This window comes from Ictalurus punctatus, chromosome 14 (assembly GCF_001660625.3).
Source record: "Ictalurus punctatus breed USDA103 chromosome 14, Coco_2.0, whole genome shotgun sequence".
Lineage (NCBI taxonomy): Eukaryota > Metazoa > Chordata > Actinopteri > Siluriformes > Ictaluridae > Ictalurus > Ictalurus punctatus.
Genome location: NC_030429.2, coordinates 4,305,639 through 4,326,024, shown reverse-complemented (window position 1 = coordinate 4,326,024; position 20,386 = coordinate 4,305,639). Strand labels below are relative to the sequence as shown.

The 20,386-nt window shown below is 37.0% G+C and overlaps 1 protein-coding gene across 2 annotated transcripts in view; it reads left to right on the top strand.

Annotated features, from left to right (window-relative positions):
- Positions 1 to 20,027, top strand: part of shisal1b (shisa like 1b) — a 42,259-nt gene extending 22,232 nt beyond the window's left edge. Inside the window, exons 2-5 of one of the 2 annotated variants that reach the window (XM_047159958.2) lie at positions 2,426 to 2,611; positions 4,721 to 4,934; positions 6,784 to 7,113; positions 16,306 to 20,027. In XM_047159958.2, the coding sequence (XP_047015914.1) occupies positions 2,527 to 2,611; positions 4,721 to 4,934; positions 6,784 to 7,113; position 16,306 (630 nt within the window). In that variant the 5' untranslated portion in view covers positions 2,426 to 2,526 and the 3' untranslated portion in view covers positions 16,307 to 20,027. Of the gene's footprint in view, positions 1 to 2,425; positions 2,612 to 4,720; positions 4,935 to 6,783; positions 7,118 to 16,305 lie in introns of those variants that run through there. The other variant, XM_017484858.3, reaches the window with a different exon arrangement.
- The last annotated feature ends 359 nt before the right edge of the window (positions 20,028 to 20,386 follow it).

Genomic DNA, 20,386 nt, shown 5'->3' with positions numbered 1-20,386 from the left:
GACTCATTAACATTATCATTACTTCTCCACTATCCATCCATCACACACACACTTCGGACAATTTAGAAATTCCAATCAGCCTACAACGCATGTCTTTGGATTGGGGGTGGAGACCTATTTAAAATATAGTAGCATTCTTCACTGTATAATTCCACGGCTGAAATGTTAACAGAATCACTCACTGCAACAACAGATTTTTGCATTATTCCTTTAATGAATGTAATAAAGTGCTTGTGTTCTTGAACCCTTCTCTGACAATGTCCTCAGTAAGAGGAAATAGTGTTATATAAATAACTAAAAATGTTAATACAGCAGTGTTGTAGGTACATTTATAAACATTATGTAAAAATGTTTTCAGAAAACCCTGAAATTTGACAGCTTGAACTTTTAATATAACCAGATGTTCCTAGAATCATTTAGAAACGTGCTAAAATTATTAGCTGGGCAGCAGCAGTTTATAGAATCCATCTCTTTCTTTCTGTCTCTGCAGTGCCAATGCTGTTCGAATAGTAGACTGTTTTTAATAAAAACACAAGGCTGCCTTAGACTCTTTTTTTCTGTCACATCTCTCGCCTGACTAATACAACATCTGTTAGGAATTTCTGTTTTTATTTCTCTTGCTGTGTGTGTGTGTGTTGTGTGTTTATATGTTAGTGGGTGTCTGCTTCAGTAGATCCGACACTTTGACACACAGAACTGTCTGCATTTGCAGCCAAAGCTGCACTCTAATATGTGCTAAAGGTTAACTCGTATTCAATATGTGTAGTGGCATTACCACAATCCACATTGCATTTGCTGTATCATATGCTAGACTCGTGAGTTTATTCCTCAGTTTAAAAGAAACACTAAAAATTAAAGCACTATAACATTATCATTGTATACATGCAACCCATTTGTGTGAATAAAAGAGGTGTCACAGGCATCCAGGAGAGAACATTATACTTCTGTCTTTAAAGATAAAGATATGTATAGCAACTTAAAGGAGGAAAGAAAATCTCCAGAAACATATTGCTTTCCACCTACAATGCTTTAGTACATGTTTTATCAGGTCTAAAATAATGAGAGCAATAGTGCCTGTAAACATGACAGAGAAAAAAAACGATAGGGACCAAAAACAGGTGCTATTTTTAAGTTTAAGTATTCAGTTGTGTTCCAAGAACACTTACTGCTCTGATGGGAGATTCATGAATGCTCCAAACAGTGTGCATTTGTACCTACTCACAAGTTAAATCCTGCATCATCTCACATGCCAAATCAGAGCGTATTATTTCCAGTAGAATCAAAATGCGTATATGAGATGCTTCCACAGAGGTAGTGAAGAACTCACTTTAAGAATTAAACGGTAAAATGTATCGTCTTGTTTCCTTTATAGGGAGGATAAGCAGGATGTTCACAACTGCTATGCAATTACTCTCTCTTTTATTAGTCAGAGCTATGAGCGGTCAAGCTGATGTACTTAGACTTAGACACAAGATAAACCTGGAAGGATTTTAATGCACTTGACCTTGGGTTCTCAATGAGGATAGATATACAAAAAGTAAAGCGATTTAGACTAGAGGTTGCATATCAGTAGCAATCAGTAGATGGATTATTAGCTCTCTTGGTCTTTCTGAACTCTGAATGCTCAAAATGCTAGGTTTGGTGACCTCTACTAGACTGAAATCACCAGACTTAATAGCAGAGGCAAGAACTGAGGTAGACACTTTGAATTACAGTACTGTTTCTCTCTGAATGTGTTCATGTAAACGACCATACTTATACACGCTACCGATGCCCTTTGCTAAAACACAAAGCTGCGTACAAGATTTTAGGTGCATTTCGTTTTTTCATTTTGATAAGGGAATGTTAAATGAGCATTTTTATGTGCTTAATAATATGTTAAGTGATTAAGACTTGAATGCTATTTTACGACTCATGAGTGAATCAAAACATTTATCACAACGACGTGAGTATGTACTTGACTACACACACACACACGTGCACGTGCATGCACTATTTTTATGCATATTTATTCACCTCCTCATGTCCTGCGATGTCACGTTCTGTCTGCAATCCATTGTTGATGCTGTTTTTCAATCAATTTCAGATGCTGCTATTTATTTCTTATTTCTTTATTCTTTTTATGCGTACTTTTTGTTTCAATACCTGTCTATATATATATATATATATATATATATATATATATATATATATATATATATATATATATATATATATATATATATATATATAGTTTTCCCCCTATATCCTCCTGTGTTGAGTTGCTGAGACACAAGAATTATACTCCTCGTGCCACACAATGGATGTAACAAATAAAACTCTTGAATCTTGAATCCTGGAAAAAAAAATCAAAAATTGGACAGGATTCAATATCTGCCTTGGTCTTCAGATCTATCCTGACCAGCTGGATCTTCTGCTCTGACAGGTGGCCTGTCAGATTGCTGCAGCCATGACAACATCAGCTGGACACGAGACATGATGTCTGAGCTCAGCTGAAGCTGTCCCTCCTCCTCCGGCCATCCTCTCATGGAGGAGGACAAAAAGATGAGTGTCACTAGATGTCGATCCTTCAACCTTTTGGCTATCATCTTGCTCCTATTTTCCTCTGCAGGTAAGGCTAGTAAATGAGGGTCTGACTTTATGAGCTCTTTATGTATTTATGACTTTATGTATTGTTTTTCACTCCAGAATGACTGACATTCTTCAAGAGAATGAACAAAAATGAGTGTATACAATGAGTGTATACTAGACTCCACGCAAACAAATCTTTACTCAAACAGTTGTAAATGTACCTTTCTTCTAACAGTGCAATTGTTTTTATGTTAAATCATTTTTACACAAAAATGTAGCAATAATATTGACACCTATAAAGAATACAGTATTTAAAATAAATGCTATCAATTGGCAATAAATGGAATAAATGATCATCCTTGGGGATAGTTGTGCATGTGTAAACTCTTATTAACACTGCAAAAACAATGCACTCTTTTAAATACAACAAACAAACAAATTTGCCAGAAAGAAGACCAATGATCATACTGAATTTTATATTTTAAAAACAAACAAACAAAATAAAACAAACATGTTCATATAAAAGTGATTGTGCCCTGTAATGGATTGGCACCCTGTCCAGGGTGTACCCTGCCTTGTGCCCGATGCTTCCTGGGATAGGCTCCAGGTTCCCTGTGACCCTGAAAAGGATAAGCCGTATAGAAGATGGATGGATGGATGTTCATATAAATCTAGTGCCTATATCACGTATTGCTTGTTATTTCAGATCTATACCCAGATTCCTGTAAAGCCGCTTTGTCATGATGTCTGTTGTCACTATACAAATACAGCTAGACAAATGAAAATTCAATTGAATCCATTTTTTGCTTATGAAGGGTGGCAATAATTGTGGAGCTACGTGTCTCATTGGGGCATTTGTGTGAGCATGGCTTCTTGGACCAAACCAATGCCTTGTCCTAATCTTTATGCCTCATAATATTATCAACTTGTAAACACAGGGAGACTTGGTAACTCAATAAATATATATATATATATTGTTTGTCCATCAATGAGATCGCTACTAATTAGGAAAGACTGAACACAACAAAATCCATTTAAGAATGAACATGAATGCATGAGAGGAAACAAATTTACCCCTGAGTCTAACCTTTTCAGTGTTTCTTTTCAAAAGCACACTGTGCTCATTACACATTAGAGAAATAGATTTAATATTTTTGGTGCTTGGGCCATATTTGTCTTTCTTTTATGATAAATGTTGAGTCTTGATTTGGAATGAACCAGGATTGTATAAAATATTTACACAGAATAATTATAGAATAATTTAAAATAACAGAATAATAACACAGGTGATTAGTAGGTAATTTTTGTTTTTGTTTATTTGAGGACCTACAGAAACGCTCATGTTTTTTTTGTTGGTTTCTTTTAGGGTTTTTTTTTTTTTTTAGTCAAATTAACAGATAAGGCTTCTGCTCTCTGTACATTTTCTTTAACGTAGCTCAGACACAGCACATGAAAGAGAGCAGGTGCTGCAGCACTTTCATCTCAGTAATAATTACTTGAGTTCCTCTGGCTTCCTACACTTGTTATGATTTTCTCATCTCATCTGGACCCAGTGACACGTCTAAGGAGTTGAAAGGGTTAATCTTTTGGTTTTTACACAGCTCTCCGTCAACCACTCAGACACATACAGCTTGGATGCAAATGCAGGGCTTACTTAAAATTGTTAAGGAAGGCAATTTTTCTAATTCATAATGTGAAACAAGCCCAAATAAGGAGATCAGCAAACAGACTACATTACATTCACAGCATTTGGCAGACAACCTTATCCAGGGTGACTTACATTTTTCTCATTTATACAACTGAGGGTTAAGGGACTTGCTCAAAGGCCCAACAGTGGCAGCCTGACAGTGCCAGGATTTGAACTGACAAACCTTCCGAGGAGTACACCATCATCTTAACAGCTGAGTTATCACTGCCCTAGTAGCTCAGGCTAGACTAGGCAGGGACAGAATTGAAAAGAAAAAAAAACAAAACATACCTAAAGCAATGCCAAGTCAAACCAGGATAACAATCATGGAATAAGCAGGATCAGTAACATGACATAACACCAAGAGCTTGATTTCACAATGACTGACGTTGATCAGAAGTCCAAGATATGGTCATGTGACATGTTGTAGCATAACCTTACTTTAAATTCTGTTTCCTGCAGCTCTCTCGGCTCATTTTCGAGTGTGTGAACCCTACACTGACCAAAAGGGCCGGTATCATTTTGGATTCCACTGTCCTCGCCTGTCAGACAACAAGACCTACATGTTCTGCTGTCACCACAACAACACTGCCTTCAAGTACTGCTGCAATGACACTGAGTTTCAAACCATCATGCAGGTCAACCTCACATCCACTCTGGACGGGTTTTCACATAAGTAAGTCAATGACTGTGAGAAGAAAAATTCATAGAGTATATTTGCTTCTTATTAGCCACATTGGTTGTAAGCAGTAATTCTACTCGAGACTTAATTGATTGAGTTCTGCACAACATCCATTTAAGTGATGTTTCCCTCTATTTACCTATAATATTTTTATTGTTATTTTCTTTTACCCAGCATTACCCAGACATGATTTTAATATTAGTATACGCTAACATGGGATAACACATTTTCAATGACATTAAGCTGCCCCTACCATGCTTCTTGACTACACAGCACTGTTATGTTCTTCCCACTGAGAACACAGCAAATAGCAAAGGCTCCAGATGGATGGTGGAGCAAGTAACTGACATTTAGATTGCGTGAGGCATAGATAGAGGGATTATCAACCTGGCACCAACCCGTGCAGCCCACACAGATAGAAAAGCAAGATTATGTGATAAACCTGGACCTCAAAAGAGTCTCATATTTTTCGCTGCTCTTGGAACAACATCTCATTTCCTACGCAGACTTTGCCGTTGAACTAAAACTGTAAATTTTCCGAGATGAACAATGTCACCGACAAGTCAGATCTGCATTTTTAAAATGCCGAATTAAGTAACGCTGCCCTCGTGCAAGTTATTATCACAGTTTAGCAAGGCTAGAAGTTGTTCTTGTCTCCCACACAGTATGTCTCCTTTACTAATGGTCACGCCAGACTGCGCTCACCTACTGTGCTCTCAGGCATTATAAAAGCATTGTGTGAGGAAAGGAAACCTGGTGAGAAGCCATTTCATTCACATTTGCGGTCAGCAGGACATAGCCAGTGATATTTATCATTGCCCTTAGGTTAAAAAAAGAGTCCACAGCCACTCACAATCAGCTCAGCATTTGGAGAGTATTTGTCAAAGCAAGCTCATGCATAACAATCCTGTAATGTGATATTTAAAAAGAGAAAAAGTGGTTTTGTCTACAGCCTGGTATGGGATAGAATTAACATATTTAGGAAGCAAACCAAATACTCATCAAAACCAGAAATGCTTTAAAAAGATTTTGTGAAAGGCCATGCGTCTACATCTACCATATCATTTTATCATTGTTTTCCAGTTTGTCTGGTTAGTTATTGGAACATGTGTGCATTCAGTTTTGTGCACAAACATACACACTTTTAAGTTGATGAAAAGTTTTCAAAAATACCCATCAGCGATACACAGAATCTAAAAATATATGGGGATGCTTTTGCAAAGCATTAATATCAGTGCCACTAAAAGCAAGCAACTGTTAACTTAGTATTGAGATTAAAACAGCAGTGGTTTCCAGTGGCAATAGCTATCAATTATTATATAATAATAATATAATTTAAAAACCTACTCACGTAGGTAATTATATTGCCAGTAACATGTGATAAAAATCATTTGTATTAACTTACCTCAGTGCATCTGTTATTCAATCAAGACTGTCTGAATCTAAAATGATCATTCATTCATTCATTCACTCATCTACAGTATCTGCTTTGTCCTGGTCAGGGTTGAGGTGGATCCAGGGTTTGTCACAGGAACATGGGGGGCTGGAACGTACCCTTGGTGTGACTAAAATGTTAACGTTCACATTTAAAAATCTTGTCTTTTCCATTTACTGCTAGCTCCAAATGGTGCACTGACTGGGATTTGGCAAGAAAACAGTTTGTAAAAGCCAAAAATATATCTATATATATTGCTGCAGGCAGCTAAAATAAGTAAACAAAAATAATCAAAGCCAAGGCAACCAGCCATTTTAAACAAGGTTTAGGCCTTGAAGGCCCTGATTCATTACCATTACTGAATAGACACATCTGTTCATACCTTATGTCCTATGTGTTTTATCTCAGTAACTACACAGCGCTGGTTGGAGTGTGGATCTATGGCTTTTTCGTCATGGTGCTGCTGGCACTGGACTTCCTCTACTACTCAGCCATAAACTACGAAGTGTTCAGGGTGTACCTGGAGAAGTGGGGGCTCGGGGGGCGCTGGCTGAAGCAAGCTCGTAGTCAGTGGCAAAGGCCTGAGCAGGAGGAGAGTCAGGGGCAGCTTTCTCATCCTGGAGCTCCAGCAGGATTATCACATTACCAACAGCCACACTATCACTCCCAGCCCAGACACAGCCTAAAGCCAGAGGCCCAGAGTCCGACACACATTGCACACAACACATCGATCGCTTGGTGAGTACAAAAATGTACAGTACACTAGACTTCAACCAAGCTTTCTGAAGTGTTTGTTAATGTTGACCAACTAATTAATTTATTTATATTTTTACATTTTTGCAATTTAGTGCCAGTCACCAGATAACTATCAAAAGTTTCCTTTTCTAGGCTATCATTGATGTTGACTAAATGCCCTAAAGCAAGCAAAATATGTCTTGTGTTATTTCTGTCACTGAAGTAAATAAGCTAAAAATAAAACCCAGTGGATTGTCAATTAAAATATGTCTCAGATCCGTTGGTGACTTTATGTTGAGTAAACAAAGCTGGAAGACTTTTCTCCAATATTAAGTGGAAAGGTACAGAATGACTTTTTACCAAAGAGTTGTACTATATTTATTTATCGAATTGATGCGGTGACAGCCTTTCTGTCTGGAAAGGTCACCTCAGAATGCTATACAACAGCCTCTGCGTTTTCTGCATCTCCGACCCTTTACTGGGGCTCTGGGATAAATTATCTGATGATTTTAACCAAGGGAGAACAATCACATCCACAGTCAGACAAAGACAAACAATAAAGTGCACATGGGGAGAGACACATGCTCATTTGGCATGATAGCAATGGTAAGAAACAGATGTTCAGATCTTCATGTACAGATGGAACATTTGTATATATGTAAATAGAATATATATATAATTGGTTATTAATCCTACTGTTGATATCCATGTCTCATGCAGCTGTCATTGTTACCTTTCCAAGTACAGTGCAGGGATTTCAGAGAAAACTCATTTAGGGGATTGTTCTTCATAGACATCAACTCAATTCAATTGTCTGCTTGAGGTCATTGGAGACAGTCTAATCCATTCCTCAGGGACCATCAGGGAAATTAATAGAACTGGCCTGAACCATGAAGAAAACATCTGCTGATAGGGGTTGAGACTTGTAAGATAGGTCACTGACTCAAATATGACTAACTTCTTATGTTATTGCTTATTACGTACTTGGGAATTGAAGCAAGTGACTTAGAAGGACCAGAGTAAGCTTTGCCTATGTGATGTCTCTGTATGTGAGTGTTACCAGCCATTTATTTCTTTTCCTAGTATGGCATGAGAAAGCACTAGAAATAGCTTTACATGGCAAGTTTCTGTGTATTGTGTCATTGGGATAATAAGAGGCAGCCCCTGGGAATGTTAACAGGAAGCAGGATTATTCTGCTGTTTGTTAGTTGCATTGTGTTCCATCAACATGCTGCCTGTGAGAAGTAAAATGAATGGGAACTGAAGCCTTCATGAAAATACTACAGTACAACTTACATAATCTTACATACAGATTAAGTGTAACGATTGTTGTCGGTGGTGGTGTAGTTGTAATGGTTGTTCTTGTTGTTCATGGTGGTGGTGTTGTGTGTTCGTTTGTGTGTCCATCTTCTAAAAAGAGACAAACATACCTAAGCATACCATATGGGATCATTCAGATGCTTTTACTTATTTATACGTGTGTAACTGTGGTTCTATGAACTGCCACCTGGATACCTCCATGCGTGTGCACACATGCTGAGAGATTGCAGCAAAGTCACATAGTGACACATGATGCAGTATTGGCAATAAATATCCCTTTTATGCAACCATCTGTCCCTGGAACCTTTGCACAGATCCCTTTTTGCAGGTTCTGACTGATGAGTTATATACACAATGAGCATACATAACATTCTGTTTAACCCTGCTATAGTGGTTAAAAAATAAATAAATAAATAAATAAACTAACATGGATGATATATTTCATGGGAGCAATACTCACACAAGGAGTAAGCATAAAAGTGTTGAGAAATGACCGCTACACTTGCACCACTGTGAGAGGCGATGTTAACAAGGAGAAAGTGCAGGGTGATGCCAAGGAACAAGATAGGCTCATCTCTAAATAGTCCCTATAAATAGGAGACACTCCTCAGACAGTGACATGTCATAGTAGGGACTGAGTGTCCGGCTCTTGTATGAACCCATTATGAACCCATTTCCCTTTGTGGAAAATCAGTAATTAACTTGTGACACCACACCACTCGTCAGAATGTCCTGCGTCTCTTGTAGTGCTTGGACTCCTTTTGCAGATAGTGTGTTTTATATATATTCGCAGGGCAATGGTGGCTCAATGGTTAATGGCTCTGGTTACTGATCAGCAGGGTGGGGGTGCAAGCCCCAGCACAGCCTTAACTCAACCCTCTCTGCTCCAGGGGTGCTGTGTCATCTCTGACCCCAACTTCATAACGAGCTTGGATATGTGATGAAAAGAATTTCACTGTAATGTTTTTTTCTTCTATTTTTTACAGTTATTTCGAGTTCAATTCACATCGAGTACATATTACAAATACTAATTGGTAACATGTCATATGTCACATCCTCTGTCTCTTGGGCCTGTTATCTCACTCTTTTCCCAACTTACTGACTGCTAGAACTGAGAATACAATTTTAAAAAGGATTTATTTGAATTTCCTCCCATTGTAGATGCTATTAATTTCACATTAAATTAATATTTACATTACTAGTTGGGACTCTGTGTATGCATTTATATGCAGTCAAGGGCTTTTATTTTGTTCTAATGGATTACATGTTGTTTGAGCTTCATAAAAAGATTGAACCTATGTAGTGCAAAAAATATCTTCTAAGATATTTCTAAGACATCTAAGAGATGATATCTTGAAAACTGGAAATGTTATCAAATATTTGTCATTATGAGATAATTATATTTAAGAAATAACAAAATTAAGAATATTTTAGTTTTTTCTAGATGTAAATTTCAAACTTAAAGTTTTTTGTCTGATAATTTTGCTACTTTCTAGAAATAAATGCTTGACATAAGCAACCATTATAAGAAGAACATTTCAAGCATGAAATAAGTAAAATATCGACAAATAGGCATAATTGTTTTCTGCTTGTTTAAAAAGAAATATTAGTTGGATCTACCTATACTTAAGATACTGGCTAAGATATGTTTTTTTTTTTTGCAGTGTGGTGGTCCATATAATTCCTGCATATACTGTATGACTGATCTATATTACTTCAATCAGAGATTTTCCTCTAACAAATAAGAATTCCCTCTGGTAAATCTAGCACAATGACAGCAATCAAAGTTAAATGCCTTCTACCATATGGGTGCCAAATTAAATCATACAGTTTTCACCGCCATGGTGAAGTCTAGGTGAAATAATATAAATTAGGTATCTATACATATGCAATAGCAAAAAGGCTGAAAGAGCCCCAGCACTCGCAACATGAAACACTGCATCACTGCACTGAATTAATATTATCTTTCAGTCGCATTCTGGAACTTGAAAATGTATTACATGGTGACATTGAAACGGTTTGTTCCACAGCAGCGCAATTAAAATCCAAATCTTGTAAAAGTTCTAATGTGCACGCTTAGAACAAGAGGGAAAATCTCATTCAATTAATAAACATAGTGCTAATGTATGTCTAATCTAATAACCTGAAGGTCAGTGCACAAATTTGCATGGCATATTTATTAAACCAGAGCTAGAAGGCATGGAAATGAATGCTCCACACAGGTGTTTTCAGGATGTATGCAAGTTTGAAAACAGCGAAAACACCTGTCACACTAGGGAAGGCTTTCTAGGCTTCTTCGGTCATCACCGAAAGTGAACATTTCTGACTAGGAAGCTGTTTAGACTGCAGCCCTAAGGCCAGCTTCGTCTCTGTACTAGGGTCTGAAACTGCCAGCTGAGCTCACCGTGTCAGCATTATTTGGCTTCAGACACTGTCTGGTGAGTGATAGCTCATACGGGCTAGTAATGCTAATAAGGGGAATCTGACTTTAATGGACACTCTGTAGCATTCTACTAAAAATGCTTGTAGTAAACACACACCGAGATGGAAGGAGTGAAAGGAGGCTATTCTATCTTTGGAGAAAAAGATACCTGTAGAGTCACTGTTGGTCAAAACTACTAAATGGACAGTGTACATGGGGCACACTATGTATGAGGCAGGAAAAAAGTGGCAGATTGCTGCATGAAGATGGCATTTACTGCAAATTCTGTGTTATGCATCACTAGATAGAAATTGCATGTACTGTTCAATATAATTATTTAATTATCTAACCTTAAATCAAGCATTTAGTAGAAGGTGAATGAAAGAATCAGGTGTCGAAAAACAGTCAAAAAATCGTGAGTCTAATTAAATCTAATTACAGAATTTGTTGATATAGTATTTGAATTTCAAATTAAAGTGTCTTCTAGGTACTATTTGCTACATACAAATCTATTAGACTTTTTCACATACTATAACCTAATGGTTATAATTTCAAGAATTAGATGTTCAGTGTGTGATTGGAGACAAGGTTAGAGATGCAATTTGCCTGCTAGTTCTGCACTAATTGTTAAGATGTTAATTTGCCTGCTGCAACAAGCAAGTAAATTAACATAGCAAACTAGCAACTAGCAAACAGTTGCTAGCAACAGGTGTAATCAGTTTGTGGATATCCAGGCATGGTTGAAAATTTATAGACCAAACACACTACTTTGTCCTGATTGATATTCTGATGATGCTTCTAGAAGATCTAAGGAAAAATACCGTGCGGCAGGTTTTTCTTATATATGATCATCATGGATTAAACCATAGAGCAGATTCTGCACTGGTTAATGTAATGAATGTATATATATATATATATATATATATATATATATATATATATATATATAGCTTACATATTACACTGGCACTAGGATGTTTGCAGTAAATAACTTCTGTTCACAAGAGTACAAAGAAACTCTTTGATGTTAATGAAAAAAGATTTGGCATATGTTGCTTTGTAAATAAGATAGCAAGCCAGTATTTGAATAGTCTGGCTGTAGGCCTTAGCTGTGTCTCTGCAGACTAGTGTAGGGCATGCAGGGCAACTTTTGTCTCCCAACTGAGGACAGTGAGCCAAATGATCTGGCTTAAGTTACAGATATCTAAGAGCCCAGTGGGATTCAGCATGAAGCTGAGGAAACTCTATTTGGCTGGGCTGTAGAAGAGGGAGCAGTCAGAACTTGGGACATGCCATCATTCTAGCTAAAAATACACCATCAAGGAAAACAGACAGGACGAGGCAGTGGGAGTGCTCCTTCTGGACACAGTAATATCAGCATGCAATGCTTCTTTTGCTTCTGTTGGAAAAATGGAGTCTGCATAAATGAGAAATGCTTTAAGTGATCATGATTACCTGTAGATTTTGATATCATGAACCCTATAATACAGGTCTCGGCTGACTTGGAAAAAATCTGGCGCTCTAAAACATGAAGAACCCCCCCAGGAGAATATTAGTACTATAGAATATTATACCAAGCTTTAAATGTATTTAGTTTTTCATATTGACAATATTATAATTTCTTTTTTTATGATTATTTTTATTTCAGAGGGTCAAATAAAAAGAATTAAAGCATGAAAGCACATTAAATTATAATTATATACTGCATATTCTTTAATAACCATTGATTATTTTTTATAATAATGAAAACAAATCATTAAAATATTAACAGATTTTTTTTATTGATCCTTTACTGATTAATTCTGGTTCGGTTACTCTATCTAAAAAGCGCAGGAAATAGAAAATGTGAAAGCTTCCCATAAACTCGTATTAATACCCGCACTGTAAGTCCCGAGCATTGAGGGTTGATACTTATGGACCTTTGAACTAAGAACACATTTTTGATAGTATATAATGATTTGATTGATATATTAGATGTGAAGTGGGCACACAGTGGCTTAGTGGTTAGCACGTTCGCCTCACACCTCCAGGGTTGGACGTTCGTGTGTGGAGTTTGCATGTTCAACCCTGTGTGGGTTTCCTCCAAGTACTCCGTTTTCCTCCCCTAGTCCAAACACATGCATGGTGGGCTGTTCGGCATGTCCAGAGTGTCCATAGTGTATGAGTGTGTGTGTGATTGTATATGTGATTGTGCCCTGTTATGGATTGGCACCCCGTCCAGGGTGTCCCCCACCTTGTGCCCCATGTTTCCTGGCATAGGCTCCAGGTTCCCCACGACCCAGTAGGACAAGCTGTACAGAAGATGGATAGATGGATAGAAGATGTGATGCAATTTTTTATTGGAAGTTTCCAATAAAGTATTTATGTACATTGTTCATTATTTTCATTATTTTAGTATAGTATTTGGGGGGGGGGGGGGGGTGTAATCCAGTTATTCAGTTGTTCTTCTTGTACAGACATCTTTAATAAGGAAAATACAACAGCAAAGTTATAGCAACGTATGTCATTTAATGGAATTCATCATGCCAATTATAAAATGAGAAACATTTACAAATGCCGACATTGCTAATTCATGAAAACCAAATGCTAATTGATTAGCCCTCATTCACATATTAGCATTTTGGTTTTGTCTTGACCTTTTTCTTGTACTATTTATGCCAGTGGTCTACAGGCCAAAATAATCTATCTTGGTTTTATCTGACCATAGTAGCCTCTTGATTCTTTGCTTCACTTTTCACTTTTCATTGTGGAAGTGTTCCTGCTTTTCTTGCCATTTTTGCAACTGTTCCTATTGGATTATTTAGTTTCCAAAAAGGATACCGTGTATTTCCTTACCGCTAGTGTGGTACACTTATCTTTAGTCCTTTGTTATGTATCTTTCGGCTGAAGGTGTGAATGTAGTTGACTTTTGTAAAAAAATATTTAAGATATATAATCAGGACCATAACTACCTTTTAGAGTAAACATTTAAACCTTTTGAGGGTACAGCCACAGCAACAAGGAATGGTACAATTGAGTACCATTTTTTCAAAGAGTGTGCTACAAGTACTTAATTGTATGTTAAATCTTGTCTTCACAGAATGCTGTAAGTGATAGAGTCATAATCTCCTCATTTACTTTAAAAATGTTAATGTTTTCAGGGACGTGACTTGACGGCACATTGAGTGCACTCTAGCTTCCTACAATACTGTTGAGTAATGTAATGCTTAAGCACTCTCCTACTTGACTAAAGTCTGGCTGGGAACCAATTCATATAATTGAATTTACTCTAAAACACATGAAACCAGTCACCACATCTTTTCTGACTGCTGCTCATATTATCTCACAGAACAGCTGGACCTACTCATAGGAAAGCGTCATCTACCCTCTTCTATATATATATGAACTTACAGATACCCCGTGATTAGTTAGTGTCACTGTGATTGGCTTGGGGGAAAGTAGCACCATCCCATCTACAGCCTTAGACTATCGGTCACAAATACATTCCATGTAAAAAAAAAAAAAAGAATAAAATAAAAAAATATTTAAAGTCCAACAAAATCCAAGCACATCCCCCTCACACATTTGAATTCTTCTGAATTTTAATTTGATAAGACCAATTTCCATCTAACAACTTACAAATGAGATCAGTCGAAGTAGGTGGAAGGAAAACGTGGCCGAGAGAGTATATTCACACACACGAAGAAGGGATGGACAAAAAAGAAAGAACTTTAATGCAGTGAGCAGCTGCACAGAGAGTTTAGGATTTGCACACAAGACACGGATATGACAAGACAAGGAACGGATATGAATTAGATGAGACACTGTAAGATGTGTTGTCCAAAGTTTTGTGGGAATGTCTGAGGTCAAATGATCCAAGATGACAAAACCATTAAAAAACAAACACATTTCTTTATCAAGGACTTTTTGCTTCCTTAACATTTCCCCCTCAGGAAATCACAGTGTTAGATAAATATAAAAGTATGTTACAAATGACAGTTTATGGATCGCTACTCTACTGTATTTGTCTCTGCAGGTTGTTACACTAAATTGCCAGATTTGGGTGTTTTGGGTCAAGCTGTGAAGTAAACTGAAGTAAACAAAAATAAGTCTATTTTAAATGGTGCTTGGCATATTGTGTGTATAATTAACAGGGACCAGAAAACACCTTCAACTAAAAATAAGACTGTTATCTTTTGAATACTCTGAATTTCGCTGATAACTGCTAAAATTCCCACCAGCCTCGAATTATAATATGAACAAGTTTATTTTCTATTATATTTGGAATATTCATTTTGTGCTTGAAGGTACTGGGACAGAAAATAAAATTTAATAGAGGAATACAATAGAACTGTTATGGCTGTGGATCTCCTCACTCTTGAAATATCAACAAGGAGGTGATCAAAAATGTTTGTGAATGGTGTTATGGGGTAGCTGGAACACCGTTCGGGTGTAATTTATATTTATTATGTTGGTTGTGATATGTTACATGTGAAAGAAAACCTACTGTGCTGATAGATGCCTCCTTACAGTCCCTGCTAAAGAAAATACTTCCTAATGGGAGCTGCCCTAATGGTTTTCATTTGGTTCAGCATTTTTTCATAAGTAACTAACAGAAACAGAAAGTCTGTGCCTGAATAAAACAGTAAATGACATATTGCACAAATAGGAAGAAGGTATGAGGATTAGGAGGACTCATGTCTCCATCATTGAAGAGTCGATAACTTCAACACAGTAGACTTTAAATGAAAACTATAATGAATTCAGAAATGACTCTGATGCTCATACTCTTAAGTTGCTCATAATTTTAAGTTTCTGTTGACACTATTGCACTCTTTAACCGTATATTATAATATATGTATACTGTTGTAGAAGAGAAATTATTTATAATCACTATCCAGTGTCACTCAAATGAGGATGAGGAGTCCTCATGTCATCTCAGGGAGTTTTTCCTTGCCACCGTCACCTCTGGCTCACTCATTAGGGATACATTTATACAGTTTTAATGTATATCCGCAATGATATATTTCTGTAAAACTGCATTGTGAAAATGTCCATTGTTAAAAGCGCTGTACTAATAAAAATTGAGTCGAACTGAGGAAGAAAAGGTAGAAGGGTTCTTCAAGTACCAATTTTATGCTTTTAAGTTCTTAGCCATAGATAACAAAAAAAAAAACAACTTAAATTATGCATAAACTTTTACATTTTCTGCTTATGATTTAAATATCTTACAGCATATTATTTAGTAACTTCTAGGAATGATCCAGAAACTATAGCAAACCTGATAAAAATGTTATGTTGTTGTGTAGAACACAAGTCTAGACCTCTGGGAGTTATAAGAGGGTTAAATGGTGAAAACACATCTAGTTTTTAGATTTGGGTCATGCTCAGTACATTGCCGCACATACTAGGCTTTTAATCTTACTGATTGTGTCTTCTTTCCTTTTTCCTTTTTCTTTTCTTTTTTTTCAAAGAGACGCCAGATGATGGGAGAACATCTGAGAGGAACGCTTAGAGGAAAATAAAGTTTGTGCCTCAGTCCTTGGAGAATAACCCTGTTGTAAGTGAATGCTGGTTCAGGCATGCCTCCCCTTCCAGCTGTCTCTCTTCAAGTACAACCATCTCTAATCATCTGTTCTTCTGTATGGATTTCCCATCAGAATCACCCAGAGAAACACAAACGAATCGTTGACATACTTGGTTCTTTCCCAGAACCAGGTAATTAAAGGAACTACATCATAGCTTGGATTGTAGGGAATGGAAATGATGATGATGATGATGATATGAGACTGAACTGAACTTCAGGAGGATCTAAGGAACTATATTAAAGTCTGTCAAGGATAATAAACAATAGTTCTTCACTCATGACCAACACAGTATGCCTCATAAGGGCAGAAGTGTTCCAGAACACCTTTATATTTAATATAAATATATTTATATTGTTCATATGACCTAATCCTGACTAATTGCTGTAATTGTGTGGTGGTAGGAGCAGTTGTTTTTACTTTATTTATGTATTTTGTTTTAGGGAATATTATGAGGCAAGCCCTGTAAGGAACCACTAAGACAATACCATTGCTGCAAAAACAGCTTGCTGAACACTGCACACGGTACATGTACATATTGTACGTTATGGTAGGTGCAGTGTTGTCTTGTTTTTTTTAGTCTGGTAAATCAGTACTGAAGTTGCAGTGATTCCTGGTAATATTTTTTACTATTTAACATTCAGCCCACTTGTAATTTTTGGAAAAATCATATAATAAATACCCAAGGATATTTCACAGTATACTATGAAAATGTCTTCTTTTTTTTAAAAAAGGCAATATTTAATTTAGATGCAGTCGACATGCTGAAATTTGAGAGATTTTAATTCATGGATGACAAAAGATTTTTATGCCATTCCATCACATGAAACCAGTTGTGATCATACATGTTGAATATCACTTATGACAATTTTGTTCACTTTAATTGTTAGATTAGCTAGAGTATCTGATGGTCTTCTGAAAGCAGGTAGTGCTTTCACAGTTATGAAACTGTGTGTTGTTGTTTTGTTTTTTTTTTTGCATTTCATTTATAATCTAAGTCTAGGAAATTATTTAATGAGTTGAAGTACCAGCTTTCATTTACAATCCATGTTTTATCAGTGAATCCATCAGTACGTGTAATTAGTATTGCCAATTTGAAATTACTTTAAAAGAAACCCCGACTATGAAGATTTGTAGGCCTTAACACGTAATAATTGCTCTCTCCTACTAAAATACGTTGTTATAAACAGACGAAATATGTTCATTACTTTAAAAATCCTTCATATTTAACACATATTTTAACCTACGGAGGCCGCCATTATGTGACGTGCGCAATGATCTCTGAGTCGATGATGTAAAATGGTTGCACTTGAGCACTCAAAAGAATTAGCTACTACCCCCCGGAGCAGGAAACGAATGCCACAGTGTGCTGCTTTTGGCTGTAATTTTTGTAGTTCGTGTGTGCTGTGATGCAGGAGATGTCTGTAAATATAATCAAACCTGTAAGCATCTAGTTAGTGTGTTTTTTCTGTATATTCTCATAACGTAAAACTCCTTAAAAATTAGCCTAAAATGCCTAGCCAAGGCATACCCAAAGTAAAATTAAAGCTGTTCTTGAACCATTTGGAGTACACGCATGGCTTTGGTCTCTTGTGAAAGGTGGACTAAATATTTTTACATAATTGGATTGTTTGGACCTTTGCCCATGTGACAAGACTATTTTTGTCAGGATGTTATGGATCAGTGGATTACTATGAGGCTTCATATGAGGTGAGTTGCCTCCGTTTCGTAAGTGTTTATTTGTATGTTGGTGGTCTTACAGAGACATTGATTGTAGCTGCTGTTGTGATTGTATCTCAAAATCAATCGAATCACAAGAATCTTAGCTTTCCAAATTCAATTCAATTACATTTTTATTTGTATAGCACTTTTTACAATGGCCACTGTCTCAAAGCAGCTTGACAGAAATATATAAACACGGGATATAGGTTTTAAGTGTGTGAATTTATCCTAATTGAACAAGCCAGTGGCGACCGTGGCGAGGAAAAACTCCCTAAGATGTTAAGAGGAAGAAACCTTGAGAGGAACCCGACTCAGAAGGGAATCCGTCCTCATCTGGGTAACCATGGATAGTGTAAAAGTAAAGGAAAGTTGTTGAACTAGTCCACTGTTCAAAGGAGACCTGAGTGCAAAACTGCATGTGGTAATTGCAGTCCCAAGGCCATAGCAGCAACCATAGTCCCAGCAACCACTTGAGAATGTCCATCTGGAATTGGAGCAGATGAGAGCTCCATCCAGAGGTAGGGCATCCGAACGGATCAGGCTGGTCCGGAGAGCAGAATGGATCAGGATCACTAGCATCTCCATAAAATCAAAGATAATCCAAAGATACGAGTGCCTTCGTACATACAGAAGCTGTGTAGATAGATTTGCTTATAACATGGTGACAGCGTGCTGGCGTGCCATCGGAATTTTAACAGGATAAAGTATATGATGGCGAGATGGCTGATAATCGCTAAAAATTATTGCTATTAGAATACGTTTCATCATAAAACGACAGTTGAATCCATATGCGTACCTTAAACAACAAACACTCTCGGTTGGAATAGACGTGCAGTTGTCACACAGACACCGGTGATTTTGCCCCACTCTCGCCTCCTCACCTCTCTTATCGTCTTCATTTTGATGTACCTACCATTGAGTAATGTCTTCTATATTAGCGTCCTCACTTATGTCACGCTTGGGTTCAAATTGACAAGGCTGAAGACATGTTTATATCGCAGTAGGGTTGCTGGAGAATCAAGACCATTGCAACCATTTGACATCACTACCCAGAATGCATTGCAACTTAAACAGCAGTGGCAGCCTATGAGTGCAAGGATTTATTATTTTTTATAAACCAACATCTAAACATCTGTTTTGGTATAGCGGATTAATATAGTGTATGGCAGCGTTAATCTAATAACAAGCCATACAAGTCTTCATAGACGGGGTTTCCTTTAATACCTTTCCTGAATTAAATATAAAATGTATAAAAGTATAAAGTATATCCCATCTATGAGCAAAACAGTATGGTTGCACTGTTTTTAAAATTGTTAATGGCAACATTTCTGATTTTCTATTATTAAGACGGGGCTGTATAATGAACATGAATACAATATACACTGCAACATTATATAAAAAGAAATAACAAGTCTCATGAGAAACATGTGACTGATTAGGTAGTGATTGTAATCCTGCAGCCCATAATTATGGTAAATAAGCTTCAAATATGCCCAGTATAGCCAAAATCCAATTACTCCAATTTCTAGAGTGGAACGGTATCATCTCATGTTACACCTTGACGTTCATTGCAATGATTAGCTGGCTGGGAATGCAGGAGGGAGATGGACACAGAATGAACAATGGTAGATAACAGGAAAGGGGTAGAGAATTTCAAGCACATCTGCAGCAGGATGGGAAATTAATTGGAGATGGGAGATAATTCGCAATTCTGTGTGGTCTAGTACACAGACTGCTAGGCAGATTTAATCTATGATCATTATTTACTGTTTGGATTTGAATGGATTTTTAAGGGAGTACACCAGGGCATACAAGTCAGTAGACTAATATTAATAAAATTACTGTCATTGATTTACAACAAAGAGGCAACAGTCTCACATTGTTTTTGTTTTTTTGGGGGGGCGGGGGGGGGGGGGGGGGTGTTCAAGACAGCCCGTCTTGGCTACAGTTGCCTTAGTAACTCTATACTTGTACACAGCAGCAGTGTAGCTTCTGGTAACTTAAAGCAGGTTGTATGATGTTCCACATGCATAAACACACACACACACACACACACACACACACACACACACACACACACACACACACACCCTGTGAGCTTGTGTTTTGCTATTAGGTAAACTGTACAGCCTCTATTTCAATTGTATTGCAGTTGTTAACTTTGTACTGTCACTAAAGGGAAAAATAAATATCTATCTTTTCAGCTGTGTACCTGGCTACAGATGTGTTACTCTGTTCTTTCTTAAAC